At 38.5% G+C, this 19,261-nt stretch overlaps 1 protein-coding gene and 1 long non-coding RNA gene across 4 annotated transcripts in view; one reads left to right on the top strand and one right to left on the bottom strand.

Moving 5' to 3' along the window:
* LOC148368022 (RNA polymerase II elongation factor ELL) overlaps nt 1–1,396 on the bottom strand; it is a 64,199-nt gene extending 62,803 nt beyond the window's left edge. For both annotated transcript variants that reach the window (XM_088334715.1, XM_088334713.1), the window contains exons 1-2: nt 1,198–1,396; nt 964–1,011 (exon numbers count right to left, since the gene is read on the bottom strand). In XM_088334715.1, coding sequence (XP_088190841.1) covers nt 964–1,011; nt 1,198–1,347 — 198 coding nt within the window. In that variant the 5' untranslated portion in view covers nt 1,348–1,396. The remainder of the gene's footprint in view (nt 1–963; nt 1,012–1,197) is intronic.
* The window catches only part of LOC148368018 (uncharacterized), a 532,004-nt gene that overhangs the window by 344,238 nt on the left and 168,505 nt on the right, over nt 1–19,261 (top strand). The gene's annotated exons all lie outside the window — the stretch shown is intronic.

Raw genomic sequence — 19,261 nt, 5'->3', positions numbered from 1 at the left:
TTTGGATTATTTTTTAAATCAATATTGTTCTTTTTAATGAATATTTTTTTTAGCACTAGAAGGCACTAAATAATAACAAAAGACTCTTTAAACTTTCATAGAACAGCGTTAAACGATCACAATTGCCCCCTGGGCCACATGTTTAAGACTCCTGCCCTAGACTGTCCACACACCAGGGTCCCACAAAATTATATGGGATACACTACCCACTATGATTAAGTACTCACAAAAAAGTAGCACGGAAAATGCACTTTTCTTTTGAAATCGCATCGATTTTGCAAATCTGTTCTGAAAAATCGCATTTTTTTTTCTAAAATCGTGCAGCCCAATTATATGTAATATGAATCACATTTCATCAACACACAAGAGAAATAATCATGCAGTGTGAAATATGGAAGCCAAATGATGAATTTAATATATACCAGTTGATCCAAATGTATTCATATAACACTTTTCAGAAGACAAATTGCAACTAACTAGTGCTGTATATAACATTTTATGTACAGTGTATTGATTTATCAATTATTGCGTGTCAAGAAACAAACGCACACAAATAAAATTAGAACTTAAAAACGAGGTTCAAACTATCTAAAGAAATACATAAAATAACTTGGATGTAGATACAAAACTCTACGAAATGGAAAGTAATTCATCGGGCAAAGATCATTTAAGAGCAACAAAAGCAAAGGACGAACGTCATCACCACAAAGTTTGTTTTTTGACAAACCCATCTATTGGAGGTTTCATTTAAAGGAGCAGGGCATAGACTTATTTACATATTAAGGTAAGACAATACAAAGTTTTGTTTCTATGCCACATTTTATAGATTGCTGTCTTGCTATGACAATCAATGCAAATTAATTTATTTAGAAATCTGGCAATGTACTTTTTGAACGGAAAAAAACAAATATATATTGATTTGGGAGTTAGAAATTAAATAAAGTAGAAATGAAAAATCCTTACCCCTAGACTCCCCTCGAAACAGATTGACGGCTCACTTGGTAAATTAGCCTGTGATAAGAGAAAAACACGGCATGTGAATAAATCCGGATTTATTACAAGTTGACCAAATACAGTTTACTGAGGACAAAAAAAACACACTAAGATAATATAAAACATAATTTCAGGAGAAATACAACGTAAAGGACAACTTTTGACAAGTGTTGCTTGTAAATAATAGGCGCGCGCCACAGGTACCTTGAGGTTCTGGTAAGCCTCCAGTGCTCGAATGGCAGAGTCGGTGAGCTTGACGTGGAAAAGCGTTCTGTTGGTTCCATGCTTGTTGCCAACGTTGCTGTTTCGCCTACACGACAAACCGTAACGGCAGTCCTGCCCGAGCGAAGCCATTGTTGGCTCTCCCCTTTCGGAGTCCGCTCGCCGAATGATAATGTCGCTTCTTCGCAGATGCCACTCAAACCTGATGACGTCAGCAGACGTCACAGAGCGGGCGGGACTATCGCATCGAACTCGGATATGTACACGTGCCTGGCCATTTGGCTTCTGTAGTCCCATTACACCAGGGGTCTCCAGCCTTTTAAAAGATGAGTGCTCCTTTTTGTTACTAATGCAGAAGGAACACAGTTTTATGGATAGAATAACAACTTATCATGTTATTACTTTGCTGTTACTACGTTATTTCACAGTTCACGGGTCCCTTACACACCTGGGTCGTTGGGATGCCACTTCCTGTGGTGTGTCTTGGGCAAGTATAGCCTGACAACGCCCATCCATCTCCAGGACGTTTGTGGGGTTAGGGGTTTGCTTTCCTACATGAAACAGATACTACTGGTTCCCATACCTGACAACCTGTACAGTTTTGCCGTACAAAGTACGTTTTTTATGCATTTTAAGACGAGTACGACGTACAAGGAAATCTGTACGGAAAAACGCAAATTCGTCAATGTTGGTTTCCATCCGGTATACACTAAACGGTAAATCAATCAAGTCAAAGGAGTTCGCCGCGGAAGCCTCTACCTCTGTATCGTTTTTTTCGTTGCAAAATAAGCGAGCGGTTTGATGCTACTGTGCGCATGCGTCTGCCGCCTGGGGATTTCCCATCATGCATCATTCCGGAAAAAAAAAGATGGTGTACGAATATTTTGTATTTTGTACGGGAAAATATGACAGTTTGTACGGGCATGGAGCCGTGGAAGTTGACAGGTATGGGTTCCCATGGTTACCAGTACCAGGTGAAGCCTCCTGATCTGACTCAGATACAGCACCTTCATTATCTGGTCACCATTGCGTTCAGTGTAAAGCGCCATTCCGCTCTTCAGAGATATGCTGCACCTCGGCTTTGACAGTCAGCAGTGAGTTACAATACTAATACTACATTTCAAATCACTGGGGGAACGCTATTTTGATCTGAAATTTTGAGTATCACATCATACAATGTTATTGGTTTTATGCAGTTTCACCCTATGGTGGTGACATAAACTTAAATCTGAATAAAAATGATGTTACCAGCAGTCAGAGGTATGTCATACATCGCGTCATTTCCGCGTCATTTTCTCGTGTTGACCACGGGTATGAAAGCTGCCGAGCCGGCGTTATGCCGAGAAATGCATCCTTGCTGAGATTTGCATCCCCTCGCTACTACAACCACTTTTACCTCGTTTTATCTTACTTATATATCACTTTTAGGGAATTTAATGGCGAACATATAACCAAAACCACTTCATCTTGCATTTGTTGGGAATGTAATACAACTTAAACCATTCCGTCTTTGTATTTGTTGTGAATGTAATCGAACGGTAATGCACGCCGTATACAAATCACTTTTGAGCAGGTAACATGTTTATTTTGCCTTTTTCTATTCAAATCGCTCGTATTGAAACTGTTATGCACTCTACCATAAAGCTTATTTCTGCATAATAAGCTTTACGGTAGAGTGCATAACAGTTCTCAAAAGTGATTTATATACAGTGTGCATTACCGTTCGATTACGTTCACAACAAAAACAAAGACAGAATGGTTTATGTTGTATTACATTCCCAACAAATGCGAGACGAAGTGGATTTGGTTATATGTTCGCCATTACATTCCGTAAAGTGAGATAAAACGAGGTAAAAGTGGTTGTAGTAGCGAGGGGATGCAAATCTCGGCAGGGATGCATTTCTCGGCATAACACCGGGCTGTAGAAATCATAACCGCTCAAGACACAGTCCCGTGAAGATCAAGATTTCAAGCTATGGCACCGAAGAAGCCAATATGGTATTATTGTAATAGTTATTCATTTTTATTTTATTATCTTGTTATGAAATGAAAAGAAATGTCAAGAAATAAAAATGGATTAAGACGAGGTCACTACGGTGACGGGGATCCATGTCCACCCCTTGACGTCTCGAGCACAACTGATGTGTGCTCGGCAAATCGCGCTGTATAAACGCGGAGAAAGGCGTTTGACCGTCACACGCGTAACACGCTAATTTCACGTAATAACACCGCGATACAGGCGCAGAACATGCTATGACCGTGCTCCACCCACGATTACCCGCCGAAATTTCGCGTCCTACCCATGTGTAACCACGCCCTGGCCGCGGCCAGAGCACGTCGTTCCGCGTCATTTCCGCGTCATTGGCTCGCGTGCCGCCCGCGGTTAACACGTGGTTTAAAGTTTTGAGCGGCGCAAAACTTTTTCGCGCGGCCAACCGCGTGTGAATTTCCGACCGCGTGTAAAGCACTGCTGTATCTCGTCTATATGGCGATCTTAGAGCGTGCAACATCGTCTGCTTCACGGGCAGAAATTTCTGGCCGTGATTTAGCCTCGATACGCCCGTGAAAGGCTTGGTGACCGGGTCCTAAAGTTTTGAGCAGCGCAAAACTTTTTCGCGCTGCTAACCGCGTGTGAATTTCCGACCGCGTGTAAAGCACTGCTGTATCTCGTCTGTATGGCGATCTCAAAGCGTCCAACAGCGTCTGCTTCACAGGCAGAAATTTCTGGCCGTGATTCAGACGCAAACGGCTGTGTGACCTGGCCCTTAGGGTGGCATCGCACATTTTGCATGGCAGTACTTTTCTTTTCAAAACTGCTAGTGTCTTCTCTCACCACCACAACAAAACGAAGCATTATCAAAATGTGTTTGTTTTTTACAAAGTAATCTACAAAATTAGTTTAAATTTGTACTAAACAGTTAAAAAAATGTTATAACTATTATTACATGGATGTGTACAAGACCCAAAACTGTAAAAATGGTGCAAAGCACAAATGTCAAGCCAACTGGATGTTAGAATGTTTTCTTCGACCATTGAAATAATCTTTATCCATGATTGTATCCTACACCAGGAATTGTACAGTATATATAATTTTTAATTTTTGAATTTTCTTGTACATCTCTTAAAGTCAAAGAAAGTGTTGTTTTTGGTTAATGGGGCAAAAATCCCAGTATTCAATTTTATTTCATTGAACAAGATTCTATTTAGGAATTAAATACAATTACTGACCACTTTATTAGGTACACCATGCTAGTAACAGGTTGCAGACTCAATTCTTCGTGGCATAGATTTAACACAGTGCTGGAAGCATTTCTCAAAAAGTTTGGTTCATATTGACATGATGGCATCACACAATTGCCGCAGATTTGTCGGCTGCCCATCCATGATGCGAATCTCCCGTTTCACCACATCCCAAAGATGCTCTATTGGATTGAGATCTGGTGACTTTGGAGGCCATTTTAGTACAGTGAACCAATAGTAATGTTCAAGAAATCTTTCTGAGATAATTCCAGGTTTATGACATGGCACATTATCTTGCTGAAAGTAGCCTTCAGAAGTTACATTGTGGTCATGAAGGGATGGAAATGGTCAGCAACAATACTCCGGTAAGCTGTGGTATAGTAACGATGCTCAATTGGTACCAAGGGGCCCAAAGACTACCAGATAATATTCCCCACACCATTACACCAACACCACCAGCTTGAACCGTTGAATTTTTTTGCGAAATTACTTGAAAAGGTCTTTGCACAGCAGCTAAATGACTTCATGTCAGAAAATAACCTTTTTGAAACTATCCAGTCAGCATTTAGGGCAAATCACTCTACTGAGACAGCCCTGGCTAAAGTAACCAATGATCTCCTTTTAACAATAGATTCCGGTGCCTCATCAATGTTACTGCTGCTGGATCTCAGCGCTGCTTTTGATACGGTCGACCACAACATATTATTGGTTCGTCTAGAACGCATTGGTATCTCAGGAACTGTACTCTCGTGGTTTAGGTCCTACCTGTCAGACAGGATGCAATGTGTTAACTATGGCAATCTGACCTCTAAACAATCTAATGTCCCCTGTGGTGTTCCTCAAGGCTCTGTACTTGGCCCCCTTCTTTTTAGTATATATATGATCCCGCTTGGTGACATTATCCGCAAGTATAATATTAGTTTCCATTGCTATGCAGATGACACTCAACTGTATGTGCCACTGGAAAAAACTGGACATTTAAGTTGTAGAAATCTGGAGGCTTGCCTTACTGAGATTCAAAGATGGATGTCAAATAATTTTTACGTTAACCCAGAAAAAACTGAAATGTTGATTATTGGTCCACCTCACTGTCGTCAGTTGTTTTCAAACACTACCCTGAACCTAGACAAATGTAATATCACCCATAGTGACTCGGTCAAAAATCTAGGTGTTATATTTGATCCTAATCTGTCGTTTCAGTTACACGTGAAAAATATTACTAGAATAGCTTTCTACCACCTCCGTAATATTGCGAAGATTTGTTCGATGCTGTCCCAATCAGATGCAGAGATTTTAATTCATGCGTTTATTACTTCTCGGCTTGATTACTGTAATGTATTGCTTTCTGGTCTCCCGATGTCTAGCATTAAAAGTTTGCAGCTGGTTCAGAATGCGGGAGCTAGACTTTTGACTTAGACCAAAAAGTTTGAGCATATTACTCCTGTATTGGCCAACTTGCACTGGCTCCCAGTCCACTTAAGGTGTGACTTTAAGGTTCTCTTATTAACATATAAATGTTTGCATGGGCTTGCACCCTCTTATCTCTCCGATTTGATTTCCCCCTATGTTCCTGCACGGAGTCTGCGCTCGGAAAATGCCGGTCTATTTGTGACTCCGAGAACCAAGAAGTCTGCAGGCTCGAGAGCGTTCTCCATCCGGGCCCCGGTGTTATGGAACGCCCTGCCTCTGGAGATAAGATCTGCAACCTCAACGGAAGTTTTTAAATCGAGGCTTAAGACACACTTCTATTCCAAAGCATATGATTGATGCCCACCTCATATTCTGTTTTGTCCTGTCTTTTTCCGACGCCTGCCTGGCTGATACGAAGGAGAAGGATGATTTGGGATGGGTCAGCGGACCGGCGTCTGACCTGCAGCATGTCAACCCCTGCATTTACCAGCTGGCAGAGACGGGAGGCAGCGTCGTGGCCGTCATAGACTTTCTGGACTGGTTTGCAGGCTGGGAGCGTCGTCGTTGTCTTGCACTTTCCGGACATTTTCAACATCTTACCTAATGTTTACTATTATGTGTACAGTAATGCTAATTGTAATTCACCCTGTTCAATCCTGGAAAGGGGATTACCACATGTGAGGTCCTTTCTCAAGGTTTCTCTTTTCTCCTCACACTGAGGTTTTTGAGTTGTTCCTTGCCTGCATGCTGGTTTAAGATCAGGTAATTGTGTAATTTTGTAATTGTAATCTTGTGCAGGCCTTTGAGACATTTTTGTGATTAAGGGCTATATAAATAAATGTGACTTGACTTGACTTGACTTGACAAGGCAGGGTGGATCCATGGGTTCATGTTGTTGATGCCAAATTCTGACCGTACCATCCCGGACCACTGTTGCTATACAGTAATAGAAAATACAGGCTAATGACAATGCCTAAATAATATTGGCTTCTTTCATTTCAAGTCAGGTCAAGTAACATTTAGTTGTATAGGCCTTAATCACAAAATGTCTCAAAGGACTGCCCAGGCCACAATTACACCATCCCCTGAGCTGAAACCGACATACGAACAAGGATCCGATCCGATCTAAGTACTTTCTTAGTATTAATAACATCGATATTTTAATCCGCCCCACCCACCCCTACTAACTATAGGTAAACAAAGAAAAACACTTGAACCTCAAAGGTTCAGAATTAGGTACACACAACGTTACCACAATGTGGGTTGAACCTATCGGGTGATTTATAACCACAAAGATTATCCAGTGGAGTCAATGAGTTAAGTTATTGTCATTTTGACAACCTGTCTTATTTTACTAGTTTAATTTACTTACTGGTGGAGCTAACTTAGTGAACAACTAGCCTATATTTAAACTATGCTAGTGTTGATATTGTATCCACTCAACTCTCACTTTTGTACAAAAAAAATCATAACCATGTACCTTATTACTTTATTTGTCTCTACAGGTTGTATAATGATTATTGGCTGCAAACTGTGTGCTTACAACACTGAGGAAAAAATGTCCAAGAGGCTGAGACAGAAAAAGCAGGTGAGACTGACAAGTATAAGCCTATTTAGTTAAATTCTTAAGCTGCCGCTTGAATGAAAGTACCTCACAGGAGGGGGAAGGGAGGGAGAGGAGGTTATTGTGGTTCAAAGGCGCACAAGCAGGTGGTATAAAACATCACATACTCAGGTTTCGTAAGCCGTAAACCAATTTTCCAAATTCCCCAGTATCATTAAAAGAAGAAATCCGGTGTGAATCATGTTATTTTCCAGATTGAACAAAACTCACACAAATGTCCTTTCAAAAATTGCATTGCAACATTGCATAACATTATAACCAACAAAACAAATACGGAGAAAAATAAATAAACATGCCAGGGGAGAAACACAAATGTTTAAAATAATATTAGTTTTAAATGTCAATGGTCTTTTGGTTGGGGAAAAGATTGTCTTGTCCATTTCACATTGAAAAATAATGAAAGACATTTTTCTGGCTGTGAATTTGTACTTATAAATGTAAAATTTAGCTAAAATGATAATAGGATGGACAATAATGATTTTCCAGGGTCGAATACTCAAAACACAATATATTTCCAAAGTATTTCAAACCCATTGTCCATCTTATCAGCAAAATTTCAGACCAGATTTTTTTACAGGTGCAATTTTCATTCTTGCCTATATCATTTGTCAAGACATATGATTTTTAGATCTTGAGTCAATCGCGAATATATATATATTTTTTAGACAAATCTCTCCCTATACATATATTGGGTAAAAATGACAATAATATGTGAATTACATGTTCAATTAAAGGATTGCTTCCTGTTACAATTTACTATTCAATGTGCTATTTTGCTGCTGGTCATTCCCCTCGAGGCAGATGACCAGGATAGATTGTTAAATTAACAATTTAGCAAAAAATCGTTTTTATTGTTATGATTCACTCTTTGTTTTACCTTTTGTAAAAATCATAACTTATATATTATCTTTTCAGTAAGTAAATTTGTTCAAAATAACAGCATTTTGCAAAGAAAGCAGGTAATTCACGCTCAAAGTGAATGATTTTGCCAAAAATGAAAAATACTATTCAAAAATGTTCTCAATGTGGGCGATTTTCTAATGGTGAATGGTTATTTTAATTGATTTTTCTAAATCAATTTGACAAACATTATAATTTTGTTATATTACAACATTTCTTTTGTGTAATATTTTTTCTATCCGTCCAAATTTCGTAATTTGAATCTCAAAAAAGTTATATGGAGAGCTTATTCAGAAGACAATTTTTCATCAATTGCGGACAAAACTAGGTTTTAACTTATATTTTACTGAATGTCTCAAAACTTCCCCCCTGAGTTAAAACCTAAGTTCACTATCTATGAATACGAGTGAAATAAGACAGCATTTATAAATTTGCAAGATTAATTAAACAATCCTCCTCAGTACATTTACACTTTGTATTAACAAGACTCTATATAACTTCAAGCAGACGTATTCTTGAATGTTGTTGTCTTTCAGTCTTTTGATTTGCTTATTCCACATTACATTCACCATTTGAATGTTGCTTTTGGCCCATCAAAAATACTTTTTCAAAAATGTGTCCATGTCAAACACAAAATGACTTTATTGACTTTTCTGTCAATTCCACTGGCAACGACTGCAGGAATCTCCTGTTAGCTGTCTGAAAAGCAGCTGGGATGTGCCCCATCACCCCCTTGATTTCGTTGTTGATGAGCGCAGCTGGGATGTGCTCCAACACTCCCTTGGCCTCGCTGTTGATAAGCGGCGCAGATAATGGATGACTGATGTCTTTGTCTCTTTCAGCAAATCTCTGTCCATGACTTCTTTTTTACATGTCCTTTGGAGAGTGCACCGACTTTCAAAAAGAAAGGAAAGAGTCTTTTTGTGGAATTCACTGGCACTTAAGAGTCCCGTTAATTTATGTGCTTTTCGTACTGGGATTTTTAGTAAATTAACCGGATTATTCAAATTTTTCTCAATTTAAGTACTAGTAGACATTATCTTAGTTTAATTAATTTCTATCCATTTATTTCCCATGCAATTATTTTTAAATTAGCATGATATGTCTCGAAATCAACTAATCCGTTATTTTCATTTCTTATGAACCTCTTCAAGATTGTTCAATCTATTTCTCATTGTCTTCTAAAAATTCTCTTCCATAGAAACCGTTCCCTTTTTAACTTAACCAAACCATAAGTCAGTATTTGTTACACATTTGTTTATCACTTGTCAATCGTAACACTCATTCTAAAAAAATTCAGTGTGTAATCAATTGTCCTCCCAATTGTCCTTTGGGCTAAACTTGTCAAAATTCCAAACCCACACACTATCTAAACATCAAAAATCTCAAAAGATCTAAAAAATCTCTAAAAATGCCAAATCTAACTTAATGTCATAACTTTTCTAATTGTATTTTCTTTTCTCTGTAATCATAATCAATCTTTTGTTATTGATTCAATATAGAACAATACATACTTGTCACTTATGAATTATCTTGTTGAGTGTATCTATTTTGTTTATTCATTATCTTTTATTCTGCGCAACAATCTTTGCTTCTACGCACCAGTCTTTGTTCTATGCAGCCCTTCGAGATCCCTTGTGATCAAGGCTATACAAATCTGGTCTGACTATTAATACTAGTTTCTTTCCTGTTTAAAAGGAAAAAATTCATTCAGTGACTGAAATAGCTTCATCTACGTTATTAATGATTTCTAATCTCGAATTTTCTTTTCTGTGTTAGTTTGTCGTCATTTTCAAACTTCTTTCAAAATTTTGATTATTTTATTGAGAGTAATGTATTATTGAATACGAGAACAACTAAGGAAATAATCTTTTTGCGTATTACGCCTCTTTTGAATTTGTCCATTTACGAACGAGAAGATTGACACTAAAATTATGGACCGTTTTTAGTCATCTTCATTGCTTCAATCGTCCTTGCTTTATTAGGAGCAAAACTACACGTCTTAAAGTTATTACCCTTTGCTATTCGCATTTTCAACGAAAAATGATTAGTTGTTTACTCAAATATTCTTTCTTTTTATACTATTCTGTATAATTATCTTGTATTATACTCTCAGTGTTTTCATTTTTTTTTTTTATTTACCTGTCTTAAACGCATCATTTATGCTGGGTACGCAACCTTTTTTTTTTTTTCCTTTAAATTTTCATTATCATTTAGTTTACTCTTTAACAAAGATTTAACGCATTTTTGAATTTGCTGTACGAGTTTTTATTTTCCTGCATGCCGATCTTAGCTAATGAGATCTCGTCGCTTCGAGATTACGTCATTGTTGTTGGTAATTCTTGTCGAGCGAAGGTCAGTCTTTTTATTAGACAAACGGCTTTTTCCTTGTTCAATTCATCAAAGAGAGCTTACTTTTACGGCTCATTTGCTTTGATGATTGACATCACGAATTATGTTGTACTAAGATGTTAAAGAAAGAAGTACAGAAAGTAGAAAAGTGGAAAAAGACAAGCCTGTTATTCGCAATTACCGTCAACAAATGCAGAAAATAAATTAATAATTCGATGATCAAAACTGAATGAATACGCAGATATCTACTATATTTGTTTGTTTGTTTGTACATGATTCAAATTGAATCTTTTCTTCCGGCGCCGTCACGAATGGCAGCCACTCCAGCAGCTCCCGTGTTATTTTCGATTGTTCTCGATTGTTCTCAGCTCAGGGATGCTGCTGGAAATGTGAATTTCCCTTCGGGGATGAACAAAGTATCTATCTATCTATCTATCTATCTATCTAATGGGAAAAACTACCTTATATTTCTGAATGAGCCACAATTACTGTCCATAACTGTTACGTAATCATTGCACTAATATACATTTAATAGTGCCCTTTTTAAGTGTAGTATTCACCTATCGTCTTGGGCGCAACATGTAGGAGGCAATGACACTTCACCGGAGAACACCACATAAACTAATGCCAGCTGCCGTTAATCACCAGGGAAGAAGAAATGCAATGTCAAAGCGAAGTCAGCAGAGAGCAGTGTGGAAATCATTTTTAAGCAGACATGATGAGAAACATTGCAACAATTTTAAGCATTTACGAGCACTTTACACAAATATTAAGAACTATGAAAATAAAACATTAAAATTCAAACCTTTACAAGGATTTCAAGCGCCTGTACATTTTGCATACACAAAGATAAGTGAAGATTTATCAATTGAAAACCAGTTTTGAATATAAGAGCTTGCACGATAAACAAGGTTGAACAAAAGTATCTTCAATCAATACATTCAAAAAATGAGAGATTTGACATTAATGAAAGTCTGAATTTACATAGAAAAATAATTCCTTCATAAAGTCAAGTCAAGATCAGACTAAAGCAGGGATGTCCAAACTTTTCAGAAAGCAGGTCAGATTTGGCAAGCTGAAAATTTGTACGGGCTGCCACTTTAGCATGGCATTCTTTGAACATTCTTTAAGAAATTAGACCATTGTGAAAGGTTTGTAGTGCTTGGCAATCAGGGTCGCGACCTTGTAGCTCGCCTTTGTAGCTCGCCTTTGTAGCCTTTTCATTTGACTCACAGGATCTTGTGAAAAAGCGCTGCGGTGCCGTTGAAACAGCTTCCAGTTGTTTCACCTTTTCAGAGTGTTCGTTTACAGTTGGCTCTTTGTAATCAGCATTTTTTGTCTGGGGTGCTTCTTCATATCATATTCTTTGAAGACAGCCACAGTCTCTTGGCAAATTAGGCAGCTGCAGCTGTTTCATGTTTCAATGAAAAAGACAATTCCTGTTTGTCCTGGAAGACCCTCATCGTCAACTTTCCATTTTTATTTAGAGTCTCCATGACAGAAATGAAGTTGGCTAAAATCCTGTCAGTAAGCCAAGGGCAAGATGGCCGAAGGGCAACTGTGAAATTGTGATTTTTGTTGTTGTAAAAAATTCATTTTATACTGTGGTCAACATTACTGATTGGGCCACATTTTATTAATTTAATGACAGAGGCCGTGGGCCAGTAAAAATCTAATCATGGGCCGCAACTGGCCCCCAGGCCGGACATTGGCCAGAATGGACCAAATGTGAAAAAGCTATTTTTAGGTTAGCTGCCCTACAAAATTTATTTTCTTTCAATTATAAGTCTTGACATACATGTTATTTCTTAACTTCAGGTACTATATGTCTTTCAAATAAACTAATATTATGAATTCCTATTGTCCGTTATGTCAATCATGACAATTTACCAGTAACCTGTTGCAAACCATTTTTGTGTGACAGCCATTTTAGAATAGAATAACAGAGGGCAACAACTATGCTTGATAAAAAAACACCCATACTTTATTGATTTTTGTATTTTTCTTTGGAATTCACGTACTTTCTTTTTGCATCATGGAAAACACACATTTGCATAAAGGAAGAAGCCATTTCACTGAGAGCATAAGCTTCTTGTAACACTAACACGGCTAAGCTTTCCCCGGTCCTTTACCAGTAGATTTTCCAGTGATGAGAGCAAAAAGATTAACCCTTTGCTGCCCCTCCTTCTCCTTCTCTACCTGGGTTGTCTTTCTCACTCAGTTATTGTCTGTGCTTTGCCATCTGTTTTGCGGGAAGCAGTTAAATTGCAGCAGCCTCCTCCCCCGTCACCAGACCCTCCCTCACCACCGAGTGATACGTTACACCTGAGGTCCCAGAGTCCCATGAAACCTGCACCAAGCTCGCTTTGTTCATGTTTAATTGGAGAGGTTAATTCTTATTCTTTGAGGAACAGAATTTTGTCCCAACTTATATGTAAGGTTCACTTTTGATCCTCTGGGTCAGGGGTTAGGAACCTTTTTTGACCGAAAGAACCATAAAAGCAAAAATATTTAGATTTTTTTCGAAAGAACCACACCATATATTTTAAGACTAAATTCAACCAAACCCCCAAAACCATACTCCAGACAAAAGCTAATTAAAATCTATGAAATAATAGTAACTCCAGAGCCTGTGTCCCACATTAATATCAATATAACATTGCTAACCTGCATTGTCTACCTACTGCAGCTACTTAAGAGTGTTAAGGCTCATTTTGACTGTCACTTTTGTGTTAAATATTGGTTTCAAAACAAGGTGCGAGCAAAAATCTTTGGTAAAAATGTCACGAAATACTGCAAACGAATATCAGAACGTACTTACTTTCAGTGCAGACAGCTCAGGGTGAGGAAAAGGAGTGTGCGCGCCATGAGTATAGCTCCGCCCATTCCTACCGCTCACTCAATCGCAGTGCTCAATTGCTCTAAGTCACAGGTGTCAAACAGGCGGCCCGTGGGCCAGATCAGGCCCGCTACGGGATTGAATCCGGCCCGCAAGACAGCACTCAAAGAAGCACAAGAGAAAAATGAGTTGCAGGTTGAAATATGTAAACTACATGTTGCCAAAGCCAGGTGCCTTGAACAAAGACACTGTACTTGTATTTATTTTCTCTCTCTCTCTCTCTCTCTCTCTCTCTCTCTCTCTCTCTCTCTCTCTCTCTCTCTCTCTCTCTCTCTCTCTCTCCCACCTCTTTTCTCCCACTCTCTGTCTCTTTAACTTTCTGTGTCTCTCTTTTTCTCTTCCTATGTTGCTCTGTCTCTTTCTCTCTCTGTATCTTTTTAACTTCTTTTGCTCTAACTTCCTTTTTTCCTTTTCTTTCTTTTATCTTTCTCTCTTCTTACCCTTCGCGCTTTCTTTTCTCTTCTTCTGTCTTTCTATTTCTGTTTGGATTTCTTTCTTCCGCTCTCTTTCTTTCCCCCTCTCTCATGACTTCTCTTTTTTATCTCTTTTGTCTCTCTTTGTCTCACCCTCCCTCCTTTCCCTCCCTCTTTCTCTTATTTCTGTATATCTTTTTCATTCTCTTTAATCTACTAGTCCGGCCCCCGACAGAATGTTTGTTCTATCGTGTGGCCCCAGAGTTAAAATGAGTTTGACACCCCTGCTCTAAGTGCTTTGCTAGTGCTACTAGGTAAAAAGTTAGTTTAGGGTTAGTCAAGTCAAGTCACATTTATTTAATCACAAAAATGTCTCAAAGGACTGCATAGGATTACAATTACCTGATCTTAAACCAACATGCGGGCAAGGAACAACTCAAAACCTCAGCGTGAGGAAAAAAGAAACCTTGAGAAGGGGCCTCACAAGTGGTAATACCCCTTCCAGGATGACCAGGGTGAAATAAATTTAGCATTACAGTACACAAACATAGTAAACACGAGGTAACATGTTGAAAATTTGTCCGGAAAGTGCATGACAGCAACGACGCCCTCAGCCTGTAGACCAGTCCAGAAAGGCATTGACGGCCACGACGCTGCCTCAGGTCAGACGCTGGTCCGCTGACTCATCTCAAATTGTCCTCTTTCGTATCACCACCAGGAACGCAGTCGGAAAAAGACAGGACAATACAAAATATGAGATGGGCATCAATCATACGCCTTTGAATAGAAGTGTGTCTTAAGTCTAGATTTTAAAACTTCCATTGAGGTTGCAGATCTTATCTCCGGAGGCAGAGCATTCCATAGCACCAGAGCCTGGATGGAGAACGCTCACGAGCCTGCAGACTTCTTGGCGCTCTGAGCCACAAGTAGACCGGCATTTTCCGAGCGGAGGCTCCATGCAGGAACATAGGGGGAAATCAAATCAGAGAGATAAGAGAGTGCAAGTCCATGCAAACATTTGTATGTTAATAAGAGAACCTTAAAGTCACATCCTAAGTGGACTGAGAGCCAGTGCAAGTTGGCCAATACAGGAGTATATCCTCAAACTTTTTTGTCTTAGTCAAAAGTCTAGCTGCCGCATTCTGAACCAGCTGCAAACTTTTGATGCTAGACATCGGGGGCCAGAAAGCAATACATTACAGTAATCAAGCCAAGAAGTAATGAACGCATGAATTAAAACCTCTGCATCTGATTGGGACAGCATCGAACAAATCTTCACAATATTATGGAGGTGGTAGAAAGCTATTCTACTAATATTTTTCACGTGTGACTAAAACGACAGATTAGGATCAAATATAACACCTAGATTTTTGACCGAGTCACTATAGATGATATTACATTTGTCGAGGTTCAGGGCAGGGTTTGAAAACAACTCAAGACAATGAGCTGGACCAATAATCAACATTTCAGTTTTTTCTGGGTTTGGGCGCAAAAACTTAAGTGACATCCATATTTGAATCTCAGTAAGCAAGCCTCCAGATGTCTACAACATAACTGTCCAATTGTCTCCAGTGGCACATACAGTTGAATGTTGAGGGTTAAAGTTTGTTGTGTGGGTTTTTACCAAAAAGTGCCTCAACAATGAACACAGAGTGTTTAATGAGCTTCCATAAAAAAAGATTATTTAGCGATTTACAGCCAAAAAGGGGTCTGTTGGTGTGATACCTCAACTGCAAACTGTAGTTAAAATTGTGTCCTATATATCCTGGACTAAACCCAATTATCAGTTTAGCAACGTCTTGGCTTTGCACATTAATAATCCATTACATACTGTATCTACCAATACATTAAGTAAATTCTATTTTTTACTCATGAAAAGAGCCATATATGGCTCGTGATCCATAGGTTCTCGACGCCTGGTTCAGTGCCTATCCACCAACACGGAGGTGTCCCTATGTTTAACCTATCTAAAGTATAGTTTTGTGGGTACTACCCTAGTGGTGGTAAAGCATTAGACCCACATTAATTGCACTTTTTACCACAATAATAGATAAATGCTTTCTTGTTTTTTTTTTTTCAGATCAAGATTGCTGACATGCTGCTGCAGGAGCTAGACAGTCAAGGCCTCACTGTGCAAAGTGCAAGAATTTCAAGGCTATGTGTTACTTGCGAGCCATGTTAACGTTGGATTATTCACTGCAAAACCAGCATGTCTAATTCTGTCGTCTATATTTTTTTCTGAAAAAAGAATAATAACAGTTGTTTATCACGAGTGATCATTTTTGAGTAAAGGTAAGTGGAATACATTTAAGGGCTTAGTTTTGGCATGGAAGGAGGGGACGTGCCCACACCTACATCAAGCAATCGTTGTTTTGTCCCCATCAATATTATATTATCACTTAAAAATATGCAATGTGTCCCCCACCAATGCCAAAACCAAAAAAGAGCAGGGGTAGGCAATTATTTGGAGTCGACAGACATTTACATGTTGTTTTTTTATATTTGTTTTTAAATAGATTACTTTTATCAAATTGGATTTGCAATGCTCATAATTAAAGAAACATGATATATAAGGTCCCTGTTGTAGGCACTCAATTTAATATTTAGTTTTGTTGTATTACTGTACAGTACTGTAGTTGTTTTCTTTAGTATTTTTATCGTATTTTTTGTAGTATTATAGTAGTTTTATTGTGTTGTGTTTCTGCAGCAGTATTTTTGTAATATTTCTGCAGTATCTATAGAGCATTTTTTTAAAGTATTTCCCTAGTACAATTTCTGTAGTATATCTGTAGTATTTTTGTAGAATTTTTGTTGTGATATTTCTGTAGTTTTTTTTTATTACAATATAATTGTAGTGGTAATATTGTAGTATTTCTAAAATATTCTAAAATATTTCTATTGGAGTATTTCTGCACTATTTTTGCAATATGACTGTATTTTAATTTTTCCAGTATTTCTGTAATATTTTTTATGTGGTATTTCCTTTGTATTTTCAACTATTTCTATCGTAAATGTTTTTAAGATATCTGCAGTGTTTTTGTTATATTACTGTAGTTGCATTTATTTAGCATTTTTGTTGTGATATTTTTGTTGTAGTATTTTTCTATTATAGTATTACAGTAATCAATTTTTTTGTATTGCAGCAAAAGTGTGAAGTATCTCCATAGGAGTATTCTGTCTTATTTCTGTAGTATTTCTGTAGTATTTTTGTAGTTGTTATATATTAGTATTTGTGTATTATGATATTACTAGTTTTTTGTACTATTTATATGGTATTTTTCCTTTTCAAATGAAAGCAAAATAATATATTAGGTCCAAGTTTTTAAGCATGAAATTGTATATTTAGTTTTGGAGTAATTCTGTCATCTTTTTGTAAAAGTATTTTTGTTGTAGACACACAAAGGCATTAAGAAACATTTTTAGTATTAGTATTATATATACATATATAGTATATATTGTCATCATAATGTGATTGTTTTAGCTTTGAGAGCTAGGTGTAAAGACTGGGGGGGCCGTAGTTTGCACACCTCTAGTACAGAGTGTCAGTCTTACCCGTTATTGCCAAGGTTCGGTTAATATCTGAAGACAAGATGACAATTTACAACAACCACAATGGCGACCAGATAATAAAGGTGCTGTAACTAAGTCTAATGGGGAGAAGCCTGTTAGCCTGTTTCATGTGGGAAGGTAAACTCCTACCGATGAAAAACGGCCTGGATGGGCTCTGCCAGGTTGCACTTGCCCAAGACACCACGTGCCCCTACGACCCAGATGGGATCGGTGAACAGTGATAGCTAATTACCGTGTATATATACATATAGAATGGCACTGAATGAGCTAATAAGGTAAACAATTGGCTGAGGTTGACAGGTATGCTATATGATGCAATAAAAAATAATGCTAACACATTTAGCAGCAACAAAATAAAAAAAATAAAGACCATTCTAATTCAAATTTTAACAGGAGGAAACACAGTAAAGCCTGGCATTCACGGACAGTCTTTAATAAATTCAACCTCCGTGAAAGGTTTGCGGTGCTTGCCGATCAGCATCGCGACATTATAGCTCGCCTTTGTGACATTTTCATTTTACTCGCAGGGTCTCCTGAAAAAGCGCTGCTCCGCCCTTAGAGCAACTTCCTGTTTCTTCACCTTTTCACAGCATTTGTTTCCAATTACCTTGTGGTAGTCAACATTTCCGTCTTGGAAAATTAGGCTGACGCATTTTTTTCGGATTTGGGTGAAAAAATACTCAACGTTCTACTTGGCCTGGGAGCGGCGGCCCTCACAGTCAAATTTCCTTTTTTTATTTACAGACGCCATGTTAGAATTGAGGTGGGCTAAATTTTTACAGAAAGCCAAGGGCCAGGTAGCCAAAGGGCTACTGCCATTATCTGGTGAAATTGGTGATTTAAAAAAATTTAGGGGGGTAAAAATGTATCTTTTACTGTGGTCAACATTACTTGCGGGCCACATATTTTTAATTTTATGACAAAGGCTAAGGGTCTTTAACAAGTTTCTGTAACTGGCCCCTGTGCCGAACTTTGGATAGCCCTGACATAAGTGTATCTGTCACGGTTGCCATGGCACCCAATTGGCCCCGCCCGTGTGGCGCTAGCTGCGGTTCGTTGACGGATTGGCTTCCCTGTTATTTAAACCCAGTCCTGTCACTCTCCTTTTGTCAGTCCGTCTGCGAACCTTTGTTTTTCAACGCAAGCCCTTTTTCGACCCTAACTCCTGCCTGTCCCGTTTTTGCTCCAGTTTGTCCCCGGCTACGACCCGTTTTGATTCCGACAACGTCAGCTCTCCCATCCTGACTTACTACCCGTTTTTGATCCCGACCACGTCTACTCTCCTGTCCCGGCTTACGACCAGTTTCTGACCCCGACCACATTTTTGCTCTCCCGCGTCCAGTGAACATCGGATAGCGGGCGAGATTTGGATTCAACATGGCGGCGCACATGGATGTTGCGGCTAGTTGCTCTCCAGCTAATCTTCTATTTATTGCCGTTCTCTTGTCTTTTTTGCTTTCATTTTTGGACACATGTGTGGCCAAAAATACTTACAGTAGGGACGAACTTATTCGGTTGGGTGGGCGTCTAAATTTCGACTTTTCGGGCACTTTTTACACCGCCTATGATATACCGAGCGAACTTCAAAGAGATCCGGCATCCTTGTGGACAACTATTCCTCCTAATAAACAACGACAA

The sequence above is a fragment of the Urocampus carinirostris genome, chromosome 4 (genome assembly GCF_059441175.1).
Source record: "Urocampus carinirostris isolate Australia breed hairy pipefish chromosome 4, RoL_Ucar_1.0, whole genome shotgun sequence".
Classification (NCBI taxonomy): Eukaryota; Metazoa; Chordata; class Actinopteri; order Syngnathiformes; family Syngnathidae; genus Urocampus; species Urocampus carinirostris.
This window is presented reverse-complemented; position numbering and strand designations above follow the sequence as displayed.